This window comes from Epinephelus lanceolatus, chromosome 23 (genome assembly GCF_041903045.1).
Source record: "Epinephelus lanceolatus isolate andai-2023 chromosome 23, ASM4190304v1, whole genome shotgun sequence".
NCBI classification, from domain to species: Eukaryota; Metazoa; Chordata; class Actinopteri; order Perciformes; family Serranidae; genus Epinephelus; species Epinephelus lanceolatus.
The window spans coordinates 12,328,477-12,356,309 of NC_135756.1; the positions used below are offsets into that span (position 1 = coordinate 12,328,477).

General features: G+C 40.3%; 1 protein-coding gene across 6 annotated transcripts in view; it reads left to right on the forward strand.

The window, feature by feature from the left end:
- Positions 1–27,833, forward strand: part of anks1b (ankyrin repeat and sterile alpha motif domain containing 1B) — a 355,962-nt gene that overhangs the window by 287,613 nt on the left and 40,516 nt on the right. For 5 of the 6 annotated variants that reach the window (XM_033615279.2, XM_033615280.2, XM_078165475.1 and 2 more), the window contains 2 exons: positions 879–977; positions 3,401–3,553. In XM_033615279.2, coding sequence (XP_033471170.1) covers positions 879–977; positions 3,401–3,553 — 252 coding nt within the window. Of the gene's footprint in view, positions 1–878; positions 978–3,400; positions 3,554–19,683; positions 20,069–27,833 lie in introns of those variants that run through there. The other variant, XM_078165474.1, reaches the window with a different exon arrangement.

Genomic DNA, 27,833 nt, shown 5'->3' on the forward strand with positions numbered 1-27,833 from the left:
AAAAGCTGGGCAGTTTTATTGCTATCATCCAAATATCAGACAAGACTCAACTATGATGTAACAGTAATTCAAATGTAATAGCCGTGGTGACTTGTTCAACACCAAACACACTCATAAATAACCTTTTGCAAACCATAATTGTTCTCCCAGTGTTCCACACAGCCTATGGTTTGTATTAATATCTGTACAGAATGAAAACTGTCACCACACTATTCGGATTTGCATGTCTTGTGTAATTCATCATGCATTTTAATCAGTTACATTATTGCAGGAGGTTATGCGGCGCATACTTTCCAAATCAATTTGCATATAAAGGATTGCCATGTAATGATAATTGAACTTCAAAAATCAGTTTAATGCATGCTGGATGTTTAGCGTGATTGATTACACACCTCAAGCGAGCCTCAAGAGTCTGTGACTTGATTTTCACACAGTATGGAAATAAATGGAAAACAATGGCCGCAGAGAAAAGTAGGACACACATCTTAACTGGTGAGACTGCATTCAAAAATGGTCATGAATGTAGTGAAGGAGAAAAAACCTACGAACACGTTGGTCCTTTTTAGAGTAGCTGGTGTAAATAAAAGGGCTGCTGATAGTACAAACCTTTACTACAGGAGAACAGAACAGAAATAAAAAGCAAAGACCTTCAACCTTGAAATGCCAAACGCTAACAGATCCTGTTGGTGTTCTATATTAGTGTGGACATTAATGCCAAGTGCTGCTGTTGTATTGTGTTTTTCTTCACCAGATAACTGTCTGTAAATGCCTCCTGTGTGGAGCCATGCTGGACACTTCTGTGTTCTCTGACATTGTTTGCTCAGGGTGGAAACATGTGGCATAGATCTTAACCTGAGCTGTTGTCCTTTACCCTGCAGGGCAGCAATGTGGTGGAAGATCAGGACCTGCTGGAGATTGGGATCCTCAACTCGGCCCACAGACAACGCCTCCTGCAGGCCATACGGCTGCTGCCCAGGGTCAGTACTACAGCTTATCAAACACTCCAGCAAGAGCACCTCTGACATTAACTAAACCTAAGCTTTCTAATCTGTGTTTCAGTCATGTGCAATTAACATAAATAAATCCAATTATAAAGTACTTGTTTTGAGCTTCCATTTCCAAACAAGAGCTGATGTTCACTTGTAGCTGCAGCCAGTCTGTTAAGTATAATATTCAGCAAGTCTCCTGCTCCATCTGTGTTTCTGTGTGATATAACTCTCTCTCTGTGGGTGGTTAGGTTTCCTTATGCATGTTCTTTAGAATACAAGGCACCAAGGAGTTAGGGGGTTCAGGAAAAGATGCACTAAGCCAGCTGTTCTAGAGGTTTTTTCAATGATGTACCCTGTTTGAAATGTTTAGTTTTTTTTTTCACCCTGACCAGTGCAAACATTTTTGGTAGAAACACACAGTGAACAAATGTGAGCAAGATAACGTTACCTGTCACAGTTTACAAACTACGTCAGATTAAAGGAACAGTGTGTGGGATTCAAAGGATTTAGTGCCATCTAGTGGTGAGGATTGCAGATTGCAACCAGCTGAAACTTCTCCTGGTAAGACTTCCTTTAAATTTTTATTGTTCAGGAGGTTTTTACCAGGAGCTGTATTACCTGCAGAGGTCTCTTTGGGCGCTTTCACACCTGCCCTGTTTGGTTCAGTTCAATTGAATTCAAGTTTGTTTGCCCCCTAAGTGTTGTTCATTTGGGCAGGTGTGAACACAGCAATTGCAACATGTGAAAGCAGCAACTGGACCGAGACCTTCTTTAAGAGGTGGTCTTGGTCCGATTACAAACGAACTCTGGTGCGGTTCGAACGTGTTCCGACCTCAACCTGAACCAACTGCAGTCACATGACACATTGTTTGGGTTAAACATGAGCATGTTACAGTCCTGGAGGAGTATTAATGTGCACCTCCTCCTGTACTGCCTTAATATGCACATTCAGCACATCCAATGCATCAAAACATTGTTTTCTGGTTGGAGCCGCGCCTCGTTTTCAAACTGTATGGTTTGACTAAAATGAACAATGACAGCAATATAGTCCAAGATGAGCAGCGCTAAAATCAACCTGCGTAGTTGTCCCTCCATTGTGACATTAGAAAGTGTCACATTTATATTGCAAGTGTACTCTTCTTCAACGTGTTGTTTACTTCCTGGATTTTTCCTGCATGGAAATTTTGACCAATCCAGAGCAGCTTTCTCGTCCAGGCATCATATTATAATGTATTCCATTTCTGCAAATATATCCCCCTAAATCCTACACACTGGACCTTTAATTGATGCAAGAAAACTGCTCACCCTTTGCTGAGACTAAATCCACATCATCCTGCCTCTGTAAAATTCACAGACAGATAAAAGCAGACACACTTTGATCTTTTATTTGTTACAGAGCAAAAGTTCAACAGTTGTTCAGAAATGTACCAATGCCTGTTGAAACAGGACAGCAATTACTGACAGACTTATAGGGAACGTTTGATGCTATATATTATCAAGGTCAAATACTTTTGTCTGTGTGAAAGAGAGAGAAAAAGAAAGTAAGATCAAAGTTGTGGAAAGAGAGTGAGAGCAGGAAAAGGGAGTCCGAAAGAAAAGCGATTCTGAGCTCAGAGATAAGCAGGTTTCATACAGACACCCAGAGAACCTTGATCTCCAGTCAGCACTTTCCTCTTCTCACTACCCTTAAACTTTCTCCTAACACTGTAACCAAAAAAAGAAACCTTTAGCTTTCACCTGCCCTCACACATATACACAAACACATGCTCAGCTTAAGGTGGAGGACTTGTTTGAAGCACCATAAACTCTCTGAAGCTGTTTTGACTGTCAAAATGAAAGTGAATGAATTATGAATTACGTGCTACACTGACAAAGTCTCTGACTAAAGGAAGTAACCCCCCGCTGTTGGCGTCCTACTCTACCCTTTCTCAAAACGTATACTTGTGTTTACTTGTTTGCACTGCAAATACAAGAAGTGCACGATTTTAATCCAGTATGTTTTATCTTGAGAAACTCAGATCTCAGTATCTGTTGCTTCCTCCTGTACGCAGCTGCACTGGGGGAAGTCTTTAACATAGAATAAATCTTTAATGATCCTCATGCAGAAATTAGGCTGCTGCAGCAGAATCAAGACAGAGTACGAAAAATAATCAGTGTAAATAAATTCCAAACAGCTGTCAGGTTATATAAGAAGAAATAGGTATGTAGGCTGTGATGTATTAGCATTTGCACACAGTGTGCAAGCTGTTCTGTGCTACAAAGCTCCAGGTCAAAGGTAGTGTACCATATGGGCAATCCAACATTCACACAGCAATCGAGGACATGTTTCAAAGTCTTGTATGAACTGCAGAAAAGTAATATAAAGTTGAAAACACTGAACATGAAAGATCCCTTCTCTGTCTGTACCAAAGGTGCGACCCGTCGGTTATGATGGCAACAACCCCACGTCAGTGGCAGAGTGGCTGGAGTCGTTGGAGCTCGGCGACTACACCAAGTCTTTCCTCATCAACGGTTACACCTCCATGGAGCTGGTCAAGAAGATCTGGGAGATCGAGCTCATCAATGTAAGTCACACAGTTTATTTTCACTTCCTACTTCTACATACAGTCCCATGAAAAGACCAAAGTATTGTCTGTGTATCCAAATCCTGAAATATCTTCCCTGATTCACAAACTCAGTAGTTGTCAAAAAACTGTTAAACACTGTAGTTTATTTTGAGTTGATCCCACACACACTGTCCTGGTGCTGTAAATACACCAGTGCACCAAATATGTATCACTCCACAGCTGGACATAGTTCTCAACAATTACTAAGTACTAACTCCAGTGCCTGGCTGTTGAGGAAATTACCGAGCCTTATTATTTTAAATGAACCTATCTTAATTTGTTACTCAACTCAACTTTATTTATATAGCACCTTTCAAACATGCAGCCCAAAATAAGACAATTTCATGTATTTAAAGGAGCAATCCACCAAAGTTTTACACATGACGTTCAGTATACTTCAGTTCCTAAAGTCTGAGAAAACACCCCTGATGATGATTCAAGCTTTGTCTGGAGCTTTCAACCACATCTCACAGTCTTCATCAGCTGTCGGACCTTGCTCAATTACTGAATGTTATGCCCAAGGGGGTTGGAGTTTTAAGGACCAGGGCCGGAAAGAGACGTACACTCCTTCCATGCAAAAGTTGTGACATATAAAAACAGATTTGTTAGTATGGATCCTACGCATTGTTTTATAAATGAGACCCCAGGGCAGGGATCTTCTAATGAAATATGCTGTTGGGTTGCAATGTGGGGAATGTAGGAAACCAGGATATTTTTTTTTCTTTTTTGTTGAGTTTGACTCATACCAGGGACTAAGGTGTCAGAATAATGAAAAAATTAGTTCCCATCTGGGAAAATTCACATCCCCTCAAATCGGAACATCAACTCGGAAAGTCAGCAAACATTTTGGTAAATGACTTGCCAAGTCAACGACATATTACACAGAAACATAGCAACGAAAGTAAATGTTGGTTTAATAGTAACAAACCTATTAATAAATCAAGTATAGCATATAAATGTTTTGCTCACATGTAATATGGTATAAGGTTGTAACAGATAGTTGCTTACTCTGAGTAGTAAAATAAAACACTTCTTCGTTTCAGCATCTGTGTTGTTTCCACATTAATTTTTTTGAGCTTTTGAACACACTCAACACTCAACTTCCCAACTCGAGAAATGGGACCATTCAAAGAGCACGTATAGGCACTATAAAAGGCTGGAGATCTTGGCCCCTGCTGCTCCCTTTTTTTTTATACGTCTCTCTCAAGTCCCCAACTTTCTGAAAGTAAAAACATTAAATCACTCTAGATGTTCATGTCTTCATGAGGAAGCAAAAGGCTCAGGGTTGCGTGCCACAGACAGGATAGGAAAATAGAAGAGTATTAAGAGATGGAATAACACATTGTTTTGGTCTTTTCATGAGATTTGTTCACAATAGGAAAAATATAACCAGCTTTATCCTTTAACAGATAAATCTCTTCTTAAAACAAGGTTTATCTGCAGACTGCACAGTCATGACAGATTTTTCACCAGCTTGCTGTATGGAGCAACTTCTTTTTCCAATCAAATGATGCAATCTGGATACTAATGGAGTAATCCCTCTTGTCTCGACACACAGCATTATCTCTTTTTTTTTTGTTTTTTTTTAATAAATGTGTTTGTCAGGTCAATATCTCCCTCACAGATAAATGCTAACGGCACCTTTAAGCAGCGGAAAACACGTTTTTAGCTTTAATGATGGGTACTAATGGATATAGTTTCAGCTGCGGCTTTGTGAAGCTGAATGCTTGTTGGTTTCAGTCCTCATCTCTCACCCTGGTGACAGAGTAAATTTGTCTCTCCTGCTCAATAAATCGGAGTGGAGCCCCATACATCAGCAGGCGCACAGGCTGTGTCCTTTGGCTTTTTATCTGAAACAAGGCTGAAGTCGATGTGAAAGTTCCCTCTGTGGGAAAGATACAGCGGCCGTACTGAGAGTGCAGAATGCCCATCAGGCATTTCTTCTCATTACTGTGCAATGCGTGCTAAGAATGAAAACAGGAAGGAGGTGCTGTTATATCATAACCTTACTGCATTTTCAGCTCATTCTCTATTTTACTTCATCATCACAGCTCTTTGTCTTGCTGTAGAAGTTTGTGTGGTTTAACGTTTGCAGTAAAATAGAGTGAGCAGATAGTTTGCAGCTGCTTTCCCTTGATCGAACCCTCTCCCTCTGTAAATATCAGTAATGGCAGATGATAATGAGGTTTGACATTTGAGCTCCTATGTTGTCACAAGCAGTGCAGGTTTATGATTCAATTTTTACCAACATAAAATTTTCAGTAGAGACGGGATTTGCTGCAGCCTGATCTCATCGGAGTGATGTGCTCCTTTGATGCTCCGAGTGTAACGAAATCATGCTCGATTGCAGAGGGCGCCCGCCTGGCTTATTTCAATGAGAGAGAGAGAAAGAGAGGAGAGAGAAGGGGTGTTTTTCCTTCCCAGCGGAGGATAAAGTGATAAAGTGATGAGTGATCAGCTGGAGGAGGTGGAGAGGGAGTTATATAAGCATGTGGGATGCAAGATGTTTCACAGCGCTGGGGATACCGCCCACATGCTGCGCTTATGTCTGTGTGTGTGTGTGTGTGTGTGTGTGTGTGTGTATGGGTATGTGTTTCTGGATGCATATGTGAGACGGACAAAGTGTTAATACATGCCTTTGTGTTTCAATACATCACTTATCAAACACCAGCCAAACTATACATCAATCTTCTTTGTGTTATGTAAAACCTAGAGCCCTGAAGTCTAAATTATGTGCATATGATGCATATTTAAACTGCATATTCCCTCAGTTTAGACCTGCATTTGCATGTGAACTGACACATTGTGTATGTGCGGATTCTGTCTATATGAAGTGAAGCTGCACTGCAGTGCAGAGTGACGCCACTAGAGGCTGCACAAGTACACGATAAGGCCAAATGTATATGTCCACATACTTTTGAGTACTGAGATTGTTTTAAGGGCTCGGCCCCTTTAGGCATAGTGATGCATCCAAGTTTGTGGTGACATTTTAGTGAAGGCCTGTTCCCAAATCAACATGACTGTGCCCCTGTGGACAAGTTTACAAGTCCTTATATTTCAAAGCTGATACATTTCATAGTTTCATTAAATTAACCAACATTTAATTATAAACTCGTGGGACATTTTCCTGGACAGGACTTTATGTCTTGTTTTGTCCAAACAACATTTCCAAACCCAAAAATATAAAATGTACTTAAATGTAAGACCAAGAAAAGCAGCAAATCCTCACATTTAAGGACCAGGAGCCAGCTGCACAAAACACACAAGTTTTCTCCTCAAGTATGACACTTCAGACTTAATTTTTTTTAAGCTAAGGGACTTACTTAAGGGTGTTGCACAGAACCCCTTAGAAGGTTTCCTCGTTAAGTAAGGCATTTACTGCATTTACAGTTGTAACATACTACAGTTTCCATGATAACATTTGTTTGCTTGCACTCAAGCTTGCGATACCTTAAGTCTTTTGTGCAATGGTTTAACTAACTTTAAGGGATTCCTTAAGTATAAGACCAAGATAAGGAAAATATCTAAAATACTTAAGTAAATAGTTTAAGAAAGCCTAAAGCAAAAGACGTGTTTTGAGCAACTGATTTTATTTTAAGAAAGCCTTAACAAGGACTTCACGGAAAATCTTAACTTAAGGTGTTTTGTGAAATATGTGAAATTTCCAGGGCTTTATTGCCTTAACAATGAATTACACATTTAATTGTATATCAGAATAGTTGCTGACTAATGTTCTGTCCATCAAATAATCAGTTGACAAATCATTGTAGCTCGGAGTCATGAGAAACTCTTTATCTCTTTTTTTTAACAGAATAAAAACACAATGCAAATGTGCCAGATTTAGCCAAAAAGATCATTTGTATCTGCAGCCACTGGGCAGGTTGATGTTATGTTTGGTTTAAGTGGAGCATTGATTCCAGAGAAAATATCACAGGAGGAAAACAATTGCTTGTAAACGCAACACAAATTTCCTGGTCATGTCCAGGAATCATCTTTCGAAATTATTAGGGAGGCATTGGACCCATAAAATAAAGTTACCCACGACTGGCCTGCACAGATCCTTTACCTCAACCCCATCCAACACCTTTGGGATGAACTGAAGCGCAGACCAGGACGGGAAATTAGCACCAGCCACCAGCCAAATGTTGGTAAAACATTCATGTGGTTGGATTTGCTTCACTCACCAGTCTAAAAAAAACAATGCTAATCTGTTAAATGGCTGGTAGATTTTGGATTCTATCAGTCATAGAGGCAGGTGGACAGATAATTACCAACCCTGACGCAGACTGTGAACCACATGTGTGTGATGTTCAGGTGTCTACATACTTTTGTTCATGTAATGGATTCATTTGAAGTGAGACTGCATGTGACAGAGTTTGTGTATGTGTGTGTCTGCTGTACACACTGTTCTCCTGACTGTGAGCCACTGCAGCAGTATACTGTCACTGAAGTAGTCTCTGGGGTGATGAAGAGGTCACCGCTGTACCTGAGTGAGAGGTCTGTGTGTGTATGTGTGTTTGGAGAGAGATACTGTAGTGTGAGTGGAAAACAGAGTGATGTGGGGAAGGACATATAGATGTAACAGAACCGAGGGGGGATTGAGAGAGAAAAGAGGACAATGAGTTTTTTTGTTTTTTTTTTATATATAGAATTTGGCCGCAGCTTTCATGTAATCACCAGATAATCGCTATGGGCTACAGATGCTGTGGTGTCCAGGGAGACAGAGGGAGCATGTAGCATTGTTGGACCATTGTAATAGAGGGATACAAGAGTGGCTATAGGTGTGAGTGTGTGTGTGTGTGTGTGTGTGTCCTTTTGATTGGGCACATATGTGAAGTCCTGCTGCCGTGGGATTAGAAAAAACACCTTTTAGTCTTGCCTGTGAGACAGAGAGCAGGTGCAGGACTCATTGTCTGCAGTGTGTGTGTTTGTTTGTATGTATGTGTGTGTGTCAGGTTTTATGTAATCAGAGTAGACTGGCTTATCTAAGTTACACCTGGTCTTGGTGACCTATTACATCTGGTCCGAAGAAAAGATATTAGCACTCCCAGTTTATTACAACTTCGTTTATTCGTTTATTACCCTAACATACAAAACTATTTTTATGCCTCCGCCCGTCGATGGCTGTGGCAGGAAGCGGTTTTTTTTTTTGGGGGGGGGGGGGGGGGGGGGGGTTGTCCATCTGTCCTTCCCATTCTCTTGAAGGTGACACCATTAAGAACACCTCAAGGGAAACTATATGAATTTGGCACAAACATCCACTTGGATTTAATGACAAGCTGATTAGAATTTGGTGGTCAAAGGTCAAAGCCACTGTGACCTTGCATCTGTCTCATTCTTGAGAGGGCCTTGAGAGACTTTGCTCAAATCTGGCACAGATGTCCCCATTCACTCAAGAATGAACTGTCAAGAATTTGGTGGTTGAAGGTTAAAGGTCAAGGGCACTGTGACCTCACAAAACATGTTTTAGGCCATAACTCAATAATTTGTGCATTAATTATGACAGAATTTCACACAAATGACTGAAAGGCAAAACGACAAAGTGATGACATTTTACATCCAAAAGGTCAAAGGTCAGTTTCACTGTGACATCACAACGTTCTGCAGAAACACTTTTGACCATTATTCAGCATCATAACTCAGGAACAGAGGGGGAGACATTTGGGCATATGCTGAATTGGTGACTCTAATCTTGGGTGTCCACCATGAAACTGTACTGATTGTATAGATCTTCTGTGCTGCACGTTTTCACAGACATGGATGTAAAGTGTACATGCAACTGTAAGGTGTGCAGAGGCATACAACCGCAAGGTGGTAGTTCTCGTTTCGACCATCACTTTCAATAGTTAGGTTAACGTCTAATCTTTATCTTCCTGAACATTGTAAAAGCAGAGGCCAGTTTTCAACAAGACACAAGAGTCCTAACGTACAGAACAATTAAAAAAAAAAAAAAAAAAAATTAAAATTACATTTACAGCAGCACTTTTCCGCGTTTAAACCATACACACAAGCGTGGTATGGTGAACATGGACAAGAGTAGCAGCGAGCTAGCAAGCTAACATTTAACAAGCGTCAACATCAACTTTCTTTAGCACTTACCACTCTCACCACAGCCACCAAGCCGGACAATGGACTGTCAGACGTTGTCCTTTAATTCATTGTCCATAAAATCATTCCGTCTTTTATCAAAAAGGACAGGGTGCTGTGAAACGAGGTTTATCAACCTTTCTCCCATACTGTCCTGCCTGACTAGATTTCGGACTCTCCCGGGTCTGCACGACTATAAACAAACAATTTCATTGGCCTAGCTGTGTAGTTCGACCAGCGAATTCCACGAGGGGTCAAAGTCTGGGCAGAAACTTTTTTCACCGCACAAAAGTTCTGCCCCGGAGTGCAAACTTCCATAAGAACCCATGAAATCAACTTTTATATTTTTCCCCCGAGAATAATCCATGCAGATATTCGCATCCTCAGTGAGAATGGACTTTTAAATGTCTGTTAGAGCAATATATATATATGTATTTTTTTTCCATCACATATACAGTACATATGTGATACATATTGTTTCAAGATAGACCTGGAGAAAAAGAAACTATCCTTAAGAGTCACGCAGTACACATTTACAGAAGCATCTGCATTTTGTACTGTTGTTATGTTCTTTTGTTCTTTTTCTTAAATTTGTCACTTATTTATATAATTTTGACAGTGTTAATATATTTGATATTAATTACAGTAGGTAGAGGAAGTCGCATCTTATTTGTTTGATTTTAACTCTTGTAATTAAGAAACTCAGATGCGAACTCCTATTTACTGAAGCCACTGCTGAGATCTGAGAACAAAGTAAGATGAGCCAATCTTGCTCAGAAAGGGAAAATTAATATGAAAATTATTCTATTGTAAAGATCCATCACAGTCCACAGAGTGACTTTCTTTGACCTGAACACTGTACACTGTAATCCATAGTGGGTCTTTAACATTCATTCAGAAACTCTCACACAGCTCATTCAGTATAATCCAAGTCTCATTTATCTAGTCATATAATTAGTTCTTCCCAGAAAGCCCTTTCCAACAGGGATCTGAAGTTAAAAGTTTTCTACGCTCTCTTCAAAGCCAGACTCCATTGACAAAAACTGTTATTTTACATTAATGAACACAGGAGCTGCTGGTCTCCTCGCTGCCTTCATCAGTAGTTTATTTCATTATTGTGTGACTTTGCTGAATCTGACCAAACCCTTTAAAACACCAAAGTCACACAATACCACACGCTAACCAACTGATCAAGGCAGCAGTAGACCAGCAGCTCCCATGTTTAGCGAGGTAAAATTACAGTTTTTGTTAATGGAGTCTGGTTTTGTAGAGAGCATAGTTAAGTTTCACTTTTAGTTCAGTTCCCCATTAGAAAGGTCTGTCTGTTTGGGAAGTGCTAAGCATAAGACTGGATGAATGAGACTTGGATTATTCTGCATGAGTTTTGCTGTTGTCATACACCAACCCCTCTGACTTAAGTCAGAGAATGTTCTCCGCTTTTGGATTCTATGTTCACCAAAGGCCTGCAAGAAAAACAAAATGTTCTCTACAAATTCAGTGAAAAACACAGGGCGAGTAATTGATATACAAATATCAGTTACGTTACTATGTGTTTCTTTGCCCCATCAGATTTTTTATAATCCCAGATCTCACTTAGCTCAGTAATAAATCAGAGTTATTCTCATCACCTGTTCAGTTTCACATAAGAGAATAAGGTGCACATGAATCCAGTTAGTTTATACAACTGTGACATTTAAGTAAAAAAAAAAAAAAAAAGAAAGAAAAAAAAAAAGAAGCCATGTACTGTATTTTATATTAGAGCGGGAATTAAAAGTCTTAAGACCAGAAATGAAAACTCATTAAATTAGACTTTCTATCTTTAAATTATTAAATTAATATTAATAATTAATCCGAATTTACTATTAAATATTGATGAGCTCCGTAAGTGTGCACACACTGCTTATAATTGGAGTTTTTTTTTTTTTTTTGTTTCATTATGCTAAGATTAAAGTAATCACAGTCCTCTGAATATGCAGAGCCAATTTTCTTCCACCTATAGTGCTAGCTATATTTACAGCAAAGATTGACAGCGAGTAATTTATCAGGCAAAGTATGAAATATTTGGTGGTTACTGAGTCCAGATAAGTATTTTCTTTCATCCCTTCATGTCAGAGGATTGTAAACTGAGTACTGTATGTGGAAGCAGTTTTTTAACATCTTTGTCTTTAGGGAGCTGCTGTTTAAGCTGCTCTGTGCCCTTAATTTTCCCCTGAACCCAAACTAATTTAGAGGGCTATGTCAGGTACTTGAGGATGTAATAATGGTGTGATATTATGTCTCTATCAGCCTGCTTTTAATATCGCAAGTCTCCTGGTGAAAATCTGTCAGCTTTCTCAAGAATATTTCACTGTTATGATCTTCGCTTAATAAAGCTCCAGGCCTCAACCCAGGCTCTGAGAGGGGTGTGTTTGGGAGCCTCTGAGCTGGATCTGTACAGATGTTAAATTTTATTGTGCAATATGAACATCGAACACTATGAATACTGTCAGGTGGGGCTGGGGAGTTAATCAGAACTGACATTCAGCACCTCTCACTGACGTAATCTTGCCAATGTTTGTAATTTCAATTTTTTTATTCTGTTATTACTTTCCAATCTGTGTGTGTTTATGCACTGTCCCCTTAAAAACGTATTGCTGCATGTGTAGTCATGTGACTCCGCCTCGTCCAGTCTGTGACCTGGAAGCAACGTGGAGGAGAACTCAAACACAGAGTTTACTGAGCAGCTAAAAAAGAGAAATGTCACGTCCGTCGTTTGGACACATTTTAGCTTACGTGAAGACAACGTAAACAAAAAGAAATCAAATGTAAGCACTGTGCACACTGGAGCACAATCACGTTACTGAAAAATTAACAGTGCATGGCTCAGAAGAGGAGAGAGACTGACAAGCGCCCATCAACAAGTGCCTCCACAAAGCAGCACTTACTAACAAGCATTTACAAAGGCTACACAATATGAAAAAGATGAAAGAAAATAGTTAATCTGTGTGTTTTCCTTCAATTATTTCAAAATCACAAAGACAAGATGTGCACTCTTTCTTTAAAAATGTATCCTAGCTTTAATCGCTAAGCATATTTACAGTACAAACCTTGTCAGTGAACTAAGAGGGCAAAAAACAAAAACAAAATAGTCGTTCATTAATAGTAATCGAGGTAAAATGTTCAATTAATCGTGATATTAATTTGAGGTCATATCGCCCAGCTCTACTGTCAGGCTGATGGTCAATCTGATCAGTTGTTGACTGGAAGAAAAGTCTATGAAAACCAGGAGTTTGGAAATATTTAATCAAGATTTCTATAAGAATTCTTGTGTCCTAAATAAGTTTGGAGTTGAGTTAATCAGTTAGTATTTTAAAGTTTAGAATCTTGTGTGTAAAAGCTCAGAAATGTTAAATTGTAACTTAGCTCTAGCCAAACAATAACATGAGGGGAAGTTGTGTAAAAGCAACACAAAAGACAGATGCTGCATACATCTTGAAGGAATAATTTGAAACAAGGATGGTAAAAATACACTTAATATAAAGACAAACATAAATCAGATAGTAATGCTCCTAATGCCAAAAAGTGTTGTAGTGTTTTGTATTTAATTTTTGTTTAAGGGGGGCTTTTTTATCCACTGAAAGATGAATAGACCCCGTCATATACATATTCATTTCCCTGCAGTGCAGTGAGCTGCAGACACATCGCGTATAAATCCACTTGGTGGTGCTGCTGCCTCTCAGTTCAGCCAGACCACCTTGTCTTGAGGCGAAGAAAGTACAAAACAACTGCGTCAAGGCTGCAAATTGCTCTCGTTTCAAGTGAGTCCTCAGAGGGCCCAGCAATTAGAAATGGATTTCGTTTTGGAAATCCACGTTCACGACGGTGGAGTGCAGATAGTCTCTCATCCTCAAGGAACAATTCCCTTAATGTTTTCTAGATGAGTGGACCCTGATATCACAGAGGAAGGTGCCTTCAAATGTCTGTGTGTGTTTGTGTGTTAGTGTAGATCTGTATGTCCTTGGTTGCATGTATATGGTGCTGTAGATATGAGGCATTTGATTGAACATCAGGTGTTTAAGGAAGTGCAGTCTTTCTGGTGTCTCACATATCTGTCTCCCTATATCAGTGGTATCAGTGGATACGTTTGGGTTAATGCCTCATTGTAAAGCAACATTTCATTGCTGCACTTTGTGATGGTTTGTATGTCTATAAGTTGTGAGAAGCTCAGTCAAAGAGGGAGTTTTCCCGTCTCAGATTGCTTCATTTAAATAGTTTTTGGAGGCCTGAAGGAGAGAATTTACAGTATTTCACAAGAAGAAAACATCATTTTGTATATTAAAATTTGGTTTGTTTATATTTCCGTGGTGGATAATCATTTTAAAACCCACTAGATTAATCTTATGACCCCATGTAAGGGTCCCATGCCTTATCTTGGGATCTGCTTCTCCAGATGTGTGTGTGTATATTTCAGTTACTTGCATATATGAAACAGCTTTAAACACTATGCAGTAGGTGATGATTATATAGATGAAGTTTTGAATCATAGTGATCAATCAAAGAATAAATGCACAGTGTTAGTACAGTTACTACAGTACAGTGTAAAGTAGATCAACTCATTGATTTGAAAAAAATGGTCTGCGACAGTAGCGCCTAACCTTTTTGTCTTATGTCTGTTTAAAGCTGCAGTTGGTGACTTTTATGAAAAATAACTTGTCATATTTGCTAAAACTCATTATATCCACATGTAAAGGAAAACAACCAATCAGAGCCAAGGAGTTTCTAAAATAGCTGTCAGTCATGTCAATAATGACTCGTAAAGTTCGGTCAAACTGGTCAGCGCTGGTCAAAAGATTCTGTCACTGTATTGCCTATTTCTCACCTAAAACATTTTCAGAAACATATTTTAGTGTACTATTTAGCTGTAACATTAGAAAGTTGGTGAGGCTGGTGGGCCATGCATGGTACTTTGGTCCACTATTTCCAACATGGCAGCCAGGTCACAAACTTGAGAAAGTTTGGACCGAAGTACCATGCATGGCCCATCAGCCTCACCAACCTTCTCATTTTACACGTAAACAGTAAACCATCCTGTGTTTCTGAAAACATTTGAGGTAATAAATAGGCAGTGCAGTGACAGAATCTTGATTCATATTTGATCAGCGCTGCCTGGTTCGAGAGTTTGACCACAGCTCAAGATCCGTGACTGACATGATTGACTGCTGCTTAAGAGACTCCTTAGCTATGATTCCTGCAAATGCAATTTAAAGCAGAGAAAATGTAATGTGTACTACTGTGTGTAAAGAGGGACAGTTTCAGAAAATGTGACAGTTATTTTATAAAAATGACTAACTACAGCTTTAAGTAAAGGCAACAATATGACAAATCAGTTACAAGTACAAGTCCTACATTCAACAGTAAAAGTGTTGGAGCAACAAAATGTACTAATGTACTACTAACAAAATTATTAAAATATTATTGTTAATGGTGTATTATGTGAGTGTCATTTTAATTTTGTGACTCCTTAAGGTAGAGCAAATAAATACTGCTTTATACTCTTATGTTAAAATGATGCATCATATTTAATAAGCTGATATAGGTGGTTTTATGTGTAAAACTTTAATTCTTAAAATAACTACGGCTGTCAGATAAGCGTAGTGGAATGAAAGCTGCAGCGCTTCTCTTTGTAATGTGGTGAACTGGAAGTATAAAGCAGTAAGAGAGCCGAAATATTGTGAAGTCCTTGGTTACTCCACTGTATTTTCTATCTTGTCGATCACCTCGCAACCCCGTCTTTGCTTCTTCACACCTGTCTCTTGCATGTGAAGGCCTGTTAGTGAGTGTTCACGTTGAGTGTGTGTGTGTATGTGTGTGTGTGATTCACCTATGGGTCCTGACTTGTCCCAGCATTCCCCCACTATTATTACAAACATGTCATTTCAAGAGGTATTCACACTCAAAACTGTGAATGTGTCCTGAAAACCTCAAAATGACTAACCCTGTGTGTGTGTTTGTGTGTGTGTGTGTGTGTGTGTACGTACGTGCGTGTGTGTAACCATACGAGGGGCCCAAAATAAATTGAGGACAGTCATGAGAGTTCAGCCTTTCTTCTACCGCTTGTACGCCGTTGCCATGACGGCTACTAGTTACCATAGAGACTAGAGATATGTGCTCTTGGTATAAATGAAATATGTGAGTGTGTGTGTACTGGATTGCCTTTTCCTGACACTATTCCAAATACTTTGAGTGTGTGTGTGTGTGTGTGTGTGTGTGTCATGTTCCTGTGCTTATCACCTTCTTTGTCACCTCTCCAAATGGACAGATTGTCTCACATCCCATCACCAGATGGTTCCTGCCTTCGTTAGACACTGCAGGATTAAACCCTATATATCATACATACACACACATGCATCCACACTTAGTTTACTCGATTGCAGATTCATGAGCTCTCACACCAAAAAGGCATGTACATGTGTGCAGCTGTCACACATACTTGCACTGCAGGTTTTCCTACATGTCTGATGCATTCAGATGTGTTCAAATGTTCGAGGACACAGTACACGTGCAGTATGTGTGAAAAAGGAGTGAGTACTAGCTTTAGTGTGGGTGGATTTGCCTCAGGACTGCAGTGTACTTCACCGTCCCTGCCTGCCTGCCAATATCGCTCTCCTGCAGCCTTATTTGGCATTTGCACTTCCCGTTGTAGCGCTCACCGCGCCGGAGATAGTGTGGGAGGTATCGGGAGATAATGTGTGTGACCCCCCGAGCACACCCTGAACCTGTGGCTCAGTAGTGCCGTTGGTCTGCTGCTTCACAATCAACATCCTCGCTTGTTAACTGTGGAGGATTAATCCCTCCTCAGACAATTGTTCAGTATCCATATTTACTGATGGGGATGGATTGATTATGTTTTGTGTTTTAATTCAATAGTACAGTATAAAGTTTGAATTAAAGAGAGTTACTGATTCCCCTTCATTTCTCTGTAATGTTATAGTAAGTGAAAGTGATGGATGAAAGATGAGCTTTCTTAAAATTTCATCCAAAAATGATGAATGATCAATCAAATCTCAGCGTCCATCTTTATTTCAGCTAAATTTGGAGGATTGTGCAGGTCCAAGAACCTTGAGATTGAGTTGTGAAGTTGAGGACTGATCTGTCATCAGTTTGTGTTCGAATCAATCAGAGCTGATTAGATCAGATCGATGGATTTAAGGAGCAGCTGTTACAGAGGCGAGTGAAAGCAAAGTTTTAGCCCCAGCCCTGGACCAAGGGGTGCGCAGTTTCCATGGGAATGCATCCGATTTCATCCAAATTACGTTGGGAAACAGTGAACACTAAAATGAGAGTGCTGTTGTTCTAAGAAAGGAAGCGTCATATTTCTCTATGAATTAATGAACAGTTAAGTTTCACTTTTAAAGCGCCTGTCGTTCTGCTGCTCTGTCTGTGCCCAGAGTACGCTGTTCACTGCAAAAGTGTGGTGCTGTGAATAACTAAATGGTCATTGTATTTCAGCTGTGCTCAGAATGGATGGTTCAACTCAAAAAAATGAGTCAATATGTGGTGGCAAATGGTGATATCATGGCAGGCCAACATTAAATAAATGAATGTGTGGAAAACCCTGAATTCTGTTGGGTTTGAGATGCTTCCACAGACTTTCACCAGCTCAGTTTCCCCCCTCACCTTATAAATTCTGCTGGATTTCATTAGCAAGCATCTCTCAAGTCCATTTAGTGTTTGTGTTTGAGCCATCACTCACACAGCATCATCTTCATCTGCTGTTTCCAGGGACAGCAATAAAGTTTGCAGCTCAACTAACTGGGCAAACCCATGATGAAGATCTTGTGACATGATCAAACTGGACATTGAGATGATGAAGTAGAGATTTGAGTGCATCTCTAAATCCTCTTACAGTTACACTTGAAGGCATAGTTACTTAATTGAAATCTGTAGCATTACTGTTTAATAGTGTTCCTCAGAGAGGAGGCTGAGTCATACTCTATCTTTAGTATTTCTCCTGCAGGATCACATAAGTAGACTCTTGTAAAAGACAGAAATAGCCAGAATGACGTCGAGCTTTGTGGGTTGGATTTCATTTATGTGACACTTGCAGTGACACGCATGGGATTATATACTCTCATACATAAACACATGTTTAATATAATGCACCAACTATGCACACACAAGCAGTGCTGTAGTCCCAGTTGTTCTCTAAAGTCGGATGATTTTTCAAGAGCACACATAAGTGAGTCAGGTTTAATTTCTTACTCAGATATGGATATTTGGTTGTTAGGGCAAAAGCATCCTGCACGTATTCATGTATTACGCAAGCCTGCTCAGTGATGAAGTCGTTCTGAAGAACATGAGGCCTAAAGGAAGAAAAGAGTAGTCAGGATCAGATAAATGGGAGTTTCTCTGCCCTGAGCCATTTCCTGCTAAATGTCTAAACTTGTCTGCATCTGTTGTTCAACAGTAAAATCTGATACCCTGCACATTCGACTAATAACACAGAGTTGCAAAGAGGAAGCCCTTATTTTAGGCATCTGAAAGGGTTGTGGAAGTAAAAGTCCTGATCATTCTCTACAAACACAATATTAGGTGACTTTCAGGTAGAGCACGTCCGTGACTTGGATGTGCATCAAACACCACAATGCTCAAAAAGATTACAATAACAAAAAACTCTCATGGTTTAATTAATAATGTAAAAGTGGAGCAACTGTGTGAGACAGTATCTGGTTCTTTGATAAAATATCAAAGGCACAAGCTTGTGTACGTAGAAATATGAGGAGAGAAGTCAAACGACAATTCCCAGCGAGGATGTAGCAAGCTCAAATAAGACCTATTATCCATTTCCTTAGTTTCTGTAATATATATAGTTACAATGTTGAATGTTCATATTAGATGTGGTCAGAGTTTAAAATGACCCGGTAAGCATACATTAAAGCAAAAACCCCAGGCTTACACCATTCTGAATACTTTGTTTTCAATAATGTTTTCTACTTTTGAGACAAATTTTGGATTATATTCCTGCTGGAACATGTGCGCTTTTGGTTTAGAGATTTTTACTGGTGACTTTTCACAGTAGAAGGTGCTGTTACAGTCATTCCCCGGCTAAAGAGATGCTGAGATGTGGGAGACCTGAAAACGCTGACCAATCAGAGCAGGCTAGGCTGTTTTTGGAGAGACACAGGTGCTGAAGGCAGTGTTTCAGACAGAGGGTGAATACAGGTGTAATAGCACAGACACTATGAGGTAAATATACATGTTTAGTGTTCTGGTGGAAACATTTAATACAAGTATGAACCTGAAAATAAGAAATTAATAAGTCCCCTTTAATCTTACAGTCTTATTTTGTAGAGACCTTTTGAAACATTCAGCAGTTGAAATTGGTTCACTTTTGGATTTTGGTTTAATCTAGGATGAATTCAACAACTATACTGAGGTATTTTGATGTGATTTGCGCTTCTGGCTGGCTTCTTCTCCATAGCAACAGTGGCTGACGTCGATGGGTATTGTACCTAACTGACTCATACTTCATAATAAAATAAGGATCATTAATGATGACTTTAAAAGAGTAGTTACTGGTATACATTTTTGGAAATATGCTTATTCACTTTTTTGTCTGATACCACTGACATGTCTATAAAGGAAATGTAAAGCTACAGCAGCTAGTTAGCTTAGCTGAACACAAAGACTGGAAATGGGGAAACAGCTCACCTTGCTCTGTTGTATTCTTTCTAAATGTTGAAATATGAGTGTGTGGTGGGAAAAAATACTTCAGCTAACAGTTTATGTCAGTGGAATTTTACATTGAAGTAATATTGTGATCATAGTGTTGTTGTTGAACTGTCTCAACTCATGCTGCACACAAACACATTCACACTACTTGTGAACCAGCACGAGCTTGTCTCTGTACGGGCCCAGCGTCTCCATAGTGACGAGATGGAGAGGAGGAGGAGGTGGAGGTGGTGGTGGTGGAGGAGGAGGAGGAGGAGGAGGGGGGAATGTGAACTGGGTAGAAAGAGAGCGAGTGCAGGGAGAGGGACTGTGTGTAGAGAGAGAGAGCGAGTGCTCAGGCAGAGACATGTAGGAGATGTAGTCTGGCTGCCGCAAGCTGAAGAAAGAGGAGGAGTTGGTGAGCGCTGGAAATCTGCAGAGAGTGAGAGTGAGAGAACGGGAGACAAAAGCTGGTGGTGAGGAGGCGAGGAGTAAAGCCAGGAAAGCGTAGCTGAAGACAGACGAGGAAAAAGAAGAAGAGAAGGAAGACGCACTTGTCTTTGACAGCGAGAAAGCAACAGCACAGAGCAAGAGAAGAGAAGAGTGTGGGAAAAGAAAACACAGGAGGAGAGAGGAGCGCAAACTGAAGACGACTCCTCAACCTTTCATTTGGAATAAGTCCAGTCTTGTGGGGAGGTAGGTACCCCTGCTGATAGACGTGATGAAGAAACAGAGGGATATCTGTGGCGAAAAAGAAAAGAGAAAGAAGGGATGATGAGCTGGCCGGTGATCCTTTTGTTCTTTGCTTGCTGTTTTATTTATACGTCTCTCATCTCTATGCTCGACGAGGCTGAGGTGATTACAACATACGAAGCACTTCCATGGCGCTCAATCAACACTGCTGACTAGGCTAATTTACTGGCTGTGTGACTGTGCAGGAGTTAGAGATAAATGTTTCTGTGCATCCAGTGTGTAGGAGTGTGACCTCGAGTCACCTGAGAGAACGAGCTCAGTGTTGAAGCACTGAAGCGTTGTGCTGTAATAAAACTTGTTATTCCACAAGTATCATGACACGACAGCAAGTGATGTCTCTTCTCTGTGATTTTACGCTTGTAAATCTTTGACAGAATTTCTGAGTTGCACGAGAGTTACTCAGATGGTAATTACTTCCCTTGATATTGTGCACTGGGTGCATTTCTGGTTTTCTTGAACATTATCTCAGTCCCTGCCAGAAATTGGACCAAGCTGTCGTATTTGTACGTATCACAAGACTTACTTACAGGTGAGCAAAATCCCAAATCAGGTGTCAGCTCAGGACATGTCATTTCTTATCTGTAGTTCCAGATTGAGTCAAGTGGAGCAGAGAATAAGAGCAAAAAGCTATTACTACTACTACAGTTAAACCCACTCAAATCCAATTGCTGCCCTAATTTGCGTCCCATCCTCATTTGCATGCACTAACGTACTCTTAGAAGATGGCGAGAGAAGTGGAATCTGGGACGACACCAAGAAATGATATAGTTGTTCAAGAGAGGGATGTTGTTGGTTTGTAGGAGTGTGTGCAGGCGTAAAGGCTGACTGTGTACATATTTAAGTGATAATCACAATGTGCCAGGGAAACTGTAAACATTTATTAGTGTAAGGAAGGTTTATCCGCTGTCACATGATGGCTTTTTTCAGATTTTTACTCTACATTTCTTTGTGTAGAGCTACTTTCAGTTTAAGGTGATGTTGCATTTTAAAATCACTCAAAGAAGCAGCTGTGATTACCAAATTATTCTAAATCCACTCCAATTAAAGGCCTCCTGAATTTGTCATAAAGGGACAGTTCACCCCCAAATCAAAAAACAAATTCTTTCTCTCACCTGTAATGCTGTGTGTCAGTCTAGATTGTTTTGATGTGAGTAACTGAGTGTTGGAGATACCAGCCATAGCGATGTTTTCTCTTGAACTAGATGGCACTCTGCTTGTGGTGCTCTAAAAAAAGCGCTAAAAAAAAAAAAAACATCTGAAAAACAAATGCCTCTTTCCAGAAATCCTGACTAGGTGTTGTCGTTTAATTCGGACTCTCACTGTACAAGTAAATCATCTGCGATGTAAAGCCAAAGCTCACGATTTATGATCTCAAACTCTGCGTCCCAATTTTCAAGCCACGACCTGAGTGCTCACACTGTACATGTAAAATACACGACAAAACAGTTTGTCCATCAAGATTTGTTTGAAAGCTTCAGGCTTACGGGCAAGTAGATGTTTGTCCCAAAGAGCTTGAAAGTCAATTTCTTCAAAATGTTTTCATTTCTTTTGGCTCTCATGGTCTACCTCTATTTCTTTGTCTTTTTCTCTCTGTTACTCACGCACACATTCACACAAGTTAGCAGCACCAACATACTGCCTGGGTATTGGTTACACTGTACGATTGAGTGAGAAGAAGGGCATTGACCTTGGGGAATCGACTCAGGGCTGTGCTTCAATTACGCCAGAGCCTGACAGTGGACAACCAAAATTTCTTACATGTCAGAAATTCATCCGAATATCCAAAGGCCCATTGGGAGAAGTCAATCGAGCCATGATTGAGCCTGGCTCCACCCTATACTATGCACTGCAAACGATGCCAGACAAAGCTGAAATTTATTCCGACTCTAAAATGAGTCATGCAGCTCAAAAATCTGGTCATAAATAGCCTCAAATCATCCAGCTTTACTCAAGATAATCCATAGACCTTGTTGTAAGCAGTTATATGTAGGAACTATTTCTTTCTTATGAACTACACCATCCAACTGCGTTACCATGCGGAAGGAAGCGGCTCGTGCTTGTGACAGCGTGAGATATAAACATCAATGCCGTCTTTCTTGGCTCCACTGAAACATTTGCTAGCTTGATGGTGCTATGTGAGGCAGCAGTAGATGCACGCTTCCCTCTGCGTGGTGATAGTTTGTTAGACAGAAGTGCTTTGAGCACTACAAGCCCAGTGTCATCTAGTTCTATTATACTGGAGAGAAGGCAGACAGCTCTACAGCCGACACCTCCAATACTCTGCAGCTCACACCAAGATGATCTTTATTGATAAACAGCACTACAGGTAAGAGGAGAACATGTATTTTTGGGCGAACCTTCCTTTTAAGTTGCCCATAATCTACTGGAAACCAAAAGTCAAACAGAGAAAATGATTAGTCAGTGATTTCTGTCCTGTTTGGACTTGTGTTCCAATAATGACGACGGGAAAAGAGGGAACGGTAACAGTGCAAGACTTTATAGGAAAGTAAGCGAGCACCTTGCGGGAGGTAAACAGAGGGAGAGAATGAGACAGGTCCCAGCAAGACAACAGAGAGAAAAGTATTTGTCTTCTCCCAGCTGTTGAAGAACAATCCCGGACAGACAGAAAGATTGAGTTGGAAAAACTGCCAGATGCTTTTTACCTCAGACGCTGGTCGATCAATCACAGTCCTGCCTCCTGTTCATCGAGTCGTCACCGCGGAGAGTCACAGCAATAGATTCCCCTTCTGTGACCGGCATTAGTCAGTAGGCTGCCTAAAGAAACCACAGCATGATGGATGAGGCTCAGGCAGACATTTCACAGACAAAGGCTTTTAACATATAGTAACCAGCGTGTTGATGCTAAGGGTTTAAATCCTAAATATCAATTTGGTTATGCTGCCAGTATTTTCAGAAACACAGGTGGTCTATTATGTCCAGAGTCATTCATAGTGTTAGCCCTTTTATTTCACACCCTTCAGTCATTTTTAAGAGTTTATTTTCAAAGCGTTGACATCTTATTTTGGGACTGAACCGGGTCACAAAACAGGAACACAGGCCGTAAATCAGCTGGTGGCTTTTTTACCTGAAGCTTTTGTCCTCAGTGGCAGGTTAAATCAGGTGGCCGAGGCTTCCAGTGCTGAACTAACTGTGTGTATGTGTGCATTGTCTATGTGTAACCTCAAAGTAAGAAGGACATGGCATGTTGCTTTTGGTTTGGTCTATCTATAGCAGCTTTGACCTCAGTATTGGCTTCTTGTCATACTTGGCTACATTTACGCTGCTGCTCTGATGTGGCTTGATTCAGATTTTTTGACATATCTGGTACAGCCCAGGAGCTCCTAACTTGAAACTCATTATAATGTTAATGTTTACTGAGTGCAGATTTATGCATCCCTAAATTAGAGTAGGTTGCACCACTCAAAATGGTTCTTACGTAGTGATTAATCAATACCAAATATTCACACCCAACAGTTGCCAGGTGTAATTTAGACTCATTCTGGAGGCTAACTGACAAAACTAACATTAACTAGATAATATATGACCAGTTCAGGTTAAAGCATATAAGAGAGGTACTATGAAATATAGTTGGACAAACATTTGATGAATTTGCTGTTAAATACCAATGTCAACTCTCATTTTAAGTGTCACACAATACACACATTATACCTGAAATCACATCATGTTTTGCTTATAATGTTAAGCTTAAATTGCATCATCAGACAATTTTAACTCACTCTAAACTGTATGAACCCCACTAACTCACAAACACACATTTCTTAATTCATGCTAATACATATTAAACCATACAAAACCTACATTTACAAAGGATTTGCCTTTAAGTTTAATATATTTTTCTCCTCCTAATTTTGCCACAGCTTGTGATACTATGATGACTGTCTGTTTACTATGTTGATGCTTTTGATTTGACAGCACTACAGATGATTCATAAGAACAAATTTATACATCACTTCAGTTTCAGTTGTGCAAGTGCCAGTTGCCACTACAACTTCAGGACGGACTTTACAAACACATTTATTATGAATTTACGAATCTCTGGTGCAACACAATTCTGTACTTTCTGTCAAAAGTGTACATATGTCACCAATATCCAATGTAAATATCTGGAGAAAATCGTTCCCCAATTAATTTCCAAATCACTTGGACACAAAATGCGATTTTATTATTAATGAGATTTTCCAGCGGGAATAGAGACATTAAAGGGCACTAACGTTTTTTCCAACCTGGGCCCTATTTTCCAATCTACTTTTGTCTAAATGAGTGATAGGATGTTCAATATTTGACAGTTCTCCAGTACCAAGCTAGGGCTGACCTGCCTGCAGCCCGTGAGCACGCGCTATATTAAATAATAGGACACTCAGACAGCGTCAAACAACGTCAAAATACGTCCACTAAAAGTGCATTTTTTTCACACAGATAGGCTCGGATTGTTAGTATACTTATCCGACAACATAACGGAAAGGAGAAATAAACATCTGTGTTTATCTTTAGCTGGATTTGGACATGTTCCTCTGCCTGTTGCTGCTCTCTCTCTCTCTCTCCTCATCCGCTCTCCAGTTTGAATGAGTTCTACGTCCATGTACGTCCGTGTACTCCGTGTTCAAATAAATATGGGCGGTCATCAAATTCAAATGGCTCATCCAGATCCAGTTGGTCAAAATCGGGTAAAAATTTGGACGTTTGTTGTGGCAAGTCAAAACACTCACTCAGAGAGTGAAAGTCTGGCTCTGAAATCTCACGTCTCGTGAGATTCTTCTTCTTCTTCTTTGGTGTTTTACTATACGCTCTATGGTGTGTTATGGCAGTTGGTCTCGCGAGACTTGAGTTGTTACAGGAAGTTACCACCGAAGTGAGCTTACAAATGCGTTTATTTGGAGTAGTCATGGCTTAATTTTTACCCTGTATTTATTTGAACACGGAGTACACAGACGTACACGGACGCAGAACTCATTGAAGAGGGACGACGAGAGATGGAGCGGGAAGAGGAAGTGTTTTGACTTGCCACAACAAATATGTCCGATTCCAGCTAAAGGTAAAGACAGACGTTCATTTCTCCTTTCCGTTGTGCTGTCGGATAATTGTACTAACAATCTGAGCCTATCTGTGTGAAAAAAAATGCACTTTTAGTGGACGTATTTTGACATTGTTTGACGCTGTCTGAGTGCCCTATTATTTAATATAGTGTGCGCTCTCGAGCTGCAGGCAGGTCAGCCCTAGCTTCGTACTGGAGAAATGTCACATATTGAACAGTCCTATCACTCATTTAGACAAAAGTAGATCGGAAAATAGGGCCCAGGTTGAAAAAAACGTTAGTTCCCCTTTAACCAATCCTATACTAATGAGGATCATAAAACAAAAAATGTCCAATCCAAGATGGCAATCTTTATTACTCCTTTCAACCTTGACAAAGGCAGTGCATATTAGATCCACTCATTTTGTTTCTACCTTTCAAAATAAAAGCCCTGGACATATACACTGCATAAATGTTAACCACAGGGAACTCAAATTCGCAGATAGCATTTTGCTTCAAGTAGCTCAGGCGATACAACTCACCCCAGACAGGCTGCGAAACGCTGCTCTGGTCATGTTGTTTATTCGTTACGCCCCTGGTGTGTATAGTCCTAACTTGCATTGGCTGCTGGAAACAAACAGGAACAGCACCGTCACAAATATGTCACCATTTCTCTTCTCATCTTAAAGTTTTCCCATCACTCACAAGGACTCATAAGTGCATTACACAGCATGGTACCGTCCTGAGCTGTCTCTCAGCAGAGAGTTCACAGATGCACATATGGCTGCTCCAAGGATCCTATTAACCTGATCTAGTGCAGCATTTTTTTTACCCTCCGCCAAATAGTGCATAAATCGTATGTTCCACACACCTCACTGATTCTGACCGCCAGCAGCTGTTTCATGTGAACCCTGTTTTACCTCTGAAGTGCATGTTACCAAACAACAACATAAACATCATTCCACTGGGCTCTCGCTCTGTTGCTATGTCAACCATAACTGAGTTATGTCATGTGGACCTGCTCATCATATAAGCTGCACGGGGCACACATACAGAGCTGTATACACTTGATCGACAAAAGACTATAAACCTAATTTAAGCATCAATACATGGAGTAGAAAATCTGATATGTAGCCTCTGTAATCAAGGAATTGCAACCTTAATTCTTATTTTCTTAATTTTAATTTTAACCATTGTTTCTATGTCATGACACCACTCTCTGCCTTTTTAGCATTCTCACACTTGCATCTTCACAGTTTGAAAAGACCAAGGGTGGATAAACTCTTTGAAGCACCCACACCCAGATAGTATTGTACTCATAAACACACACACACACATGCATGGATGTTCACACACAGCCCGGTGCCTTAGGAGAGCTTGTGCTCCTCTGCAGTGTGAAAATCGGTTCCATCTTGGGGCTTTGAAGTATTTATTAACCTAGAAAAATATCATACACCATTTCCTCTTTCATCACACTGGCACTTCAATTCACAAGCTCCTCTGTGTGTGGCAGAGTGTGTGTGCGTGTGTGTGTGTGTGTGTGTGTGTGTGTGTGTGCAGAAGAAAAGCTTTGAGAGATCTTGTTTCAACCTTGATCCTGCAGCACTTGGCAATGTTTGCACACACACACACTTGCACACACACACACACACACACACGCAGCCTGTGCTTCCAGTCATAGTTACAGTTCTCCTGCTATTAATGGAGATGTATCTGTCTCTGTGTAGGCGGGCTTATTAAGGGCCCGTTCTCATTGGCTGCCTGCTCTGTCAGCACTGAATCAAGCTTTCCTATTGGTCCCTGTTGGACATCATTTCCAACACATCACAGTCATAGTTGCAACTCCCCTCCACTCTCTGGTTGCTAGGCAACCAGTGGTCTCTGGTTTTCCTCCGATGCCCCCCCCCCCCCGCAATGTTGCGTCTGTGTGTGTATATATATATATATATATATATATATATATATATATATACACAGTATGGCTGTATGTAGGAGCGTCTGTGCTTCTAAACAGAGCAAACAGATGAAGCTGAAACCGGTCATGAGCCCAACACTGCTCACAGCTGCTTGCTTTCTGAGAATTATATATCGTGTGTGAGCTTGTGTGTGCGTTTGCGTGTGTGTAGTCTATTGAGAGTCCAGGCAAATCGATACTCATCATTCCAGCCAAAAAGCTCCACCTCCAAACAACACACACATTAAGTGCTGGATGGAGTGATGAAGGAGGAACGGGAGGAAGGTGGCTGGCTGTGATGGAGTATTCAGGGTGAGAAAAACGTCAATAATGGGGGTGAAAAATGAGCTGAGCATTGTTGCTGTAAACATCTTTGCTTTCACACTCACTCAGCGTGTGTTGTGCACATTATCCACATCACATCAATGCTTTTCTACAACAAACCCCATTTATTTCAGTATGTAGGCTTGTTTCTTTTATACCCCATCTCAGCTAATAGATTTAGTACCACAGCTAATGTTGATTTTAAAAAGCCACAAAGCCACTTCATATGACTGTAGTAATTATACGACTCAACAGGGCTGTTTGAGTCCAAAGTCCCTTGGCACTTACCCACCCACTGAAGACGTTTGACGAGCCACCAGACAAATTCAGTACAATTTTCTGAGTATTTAAAGGAGTAGTTCCGGAGCAGCAACTTCCTGGAGTCTACACCGGTTGCC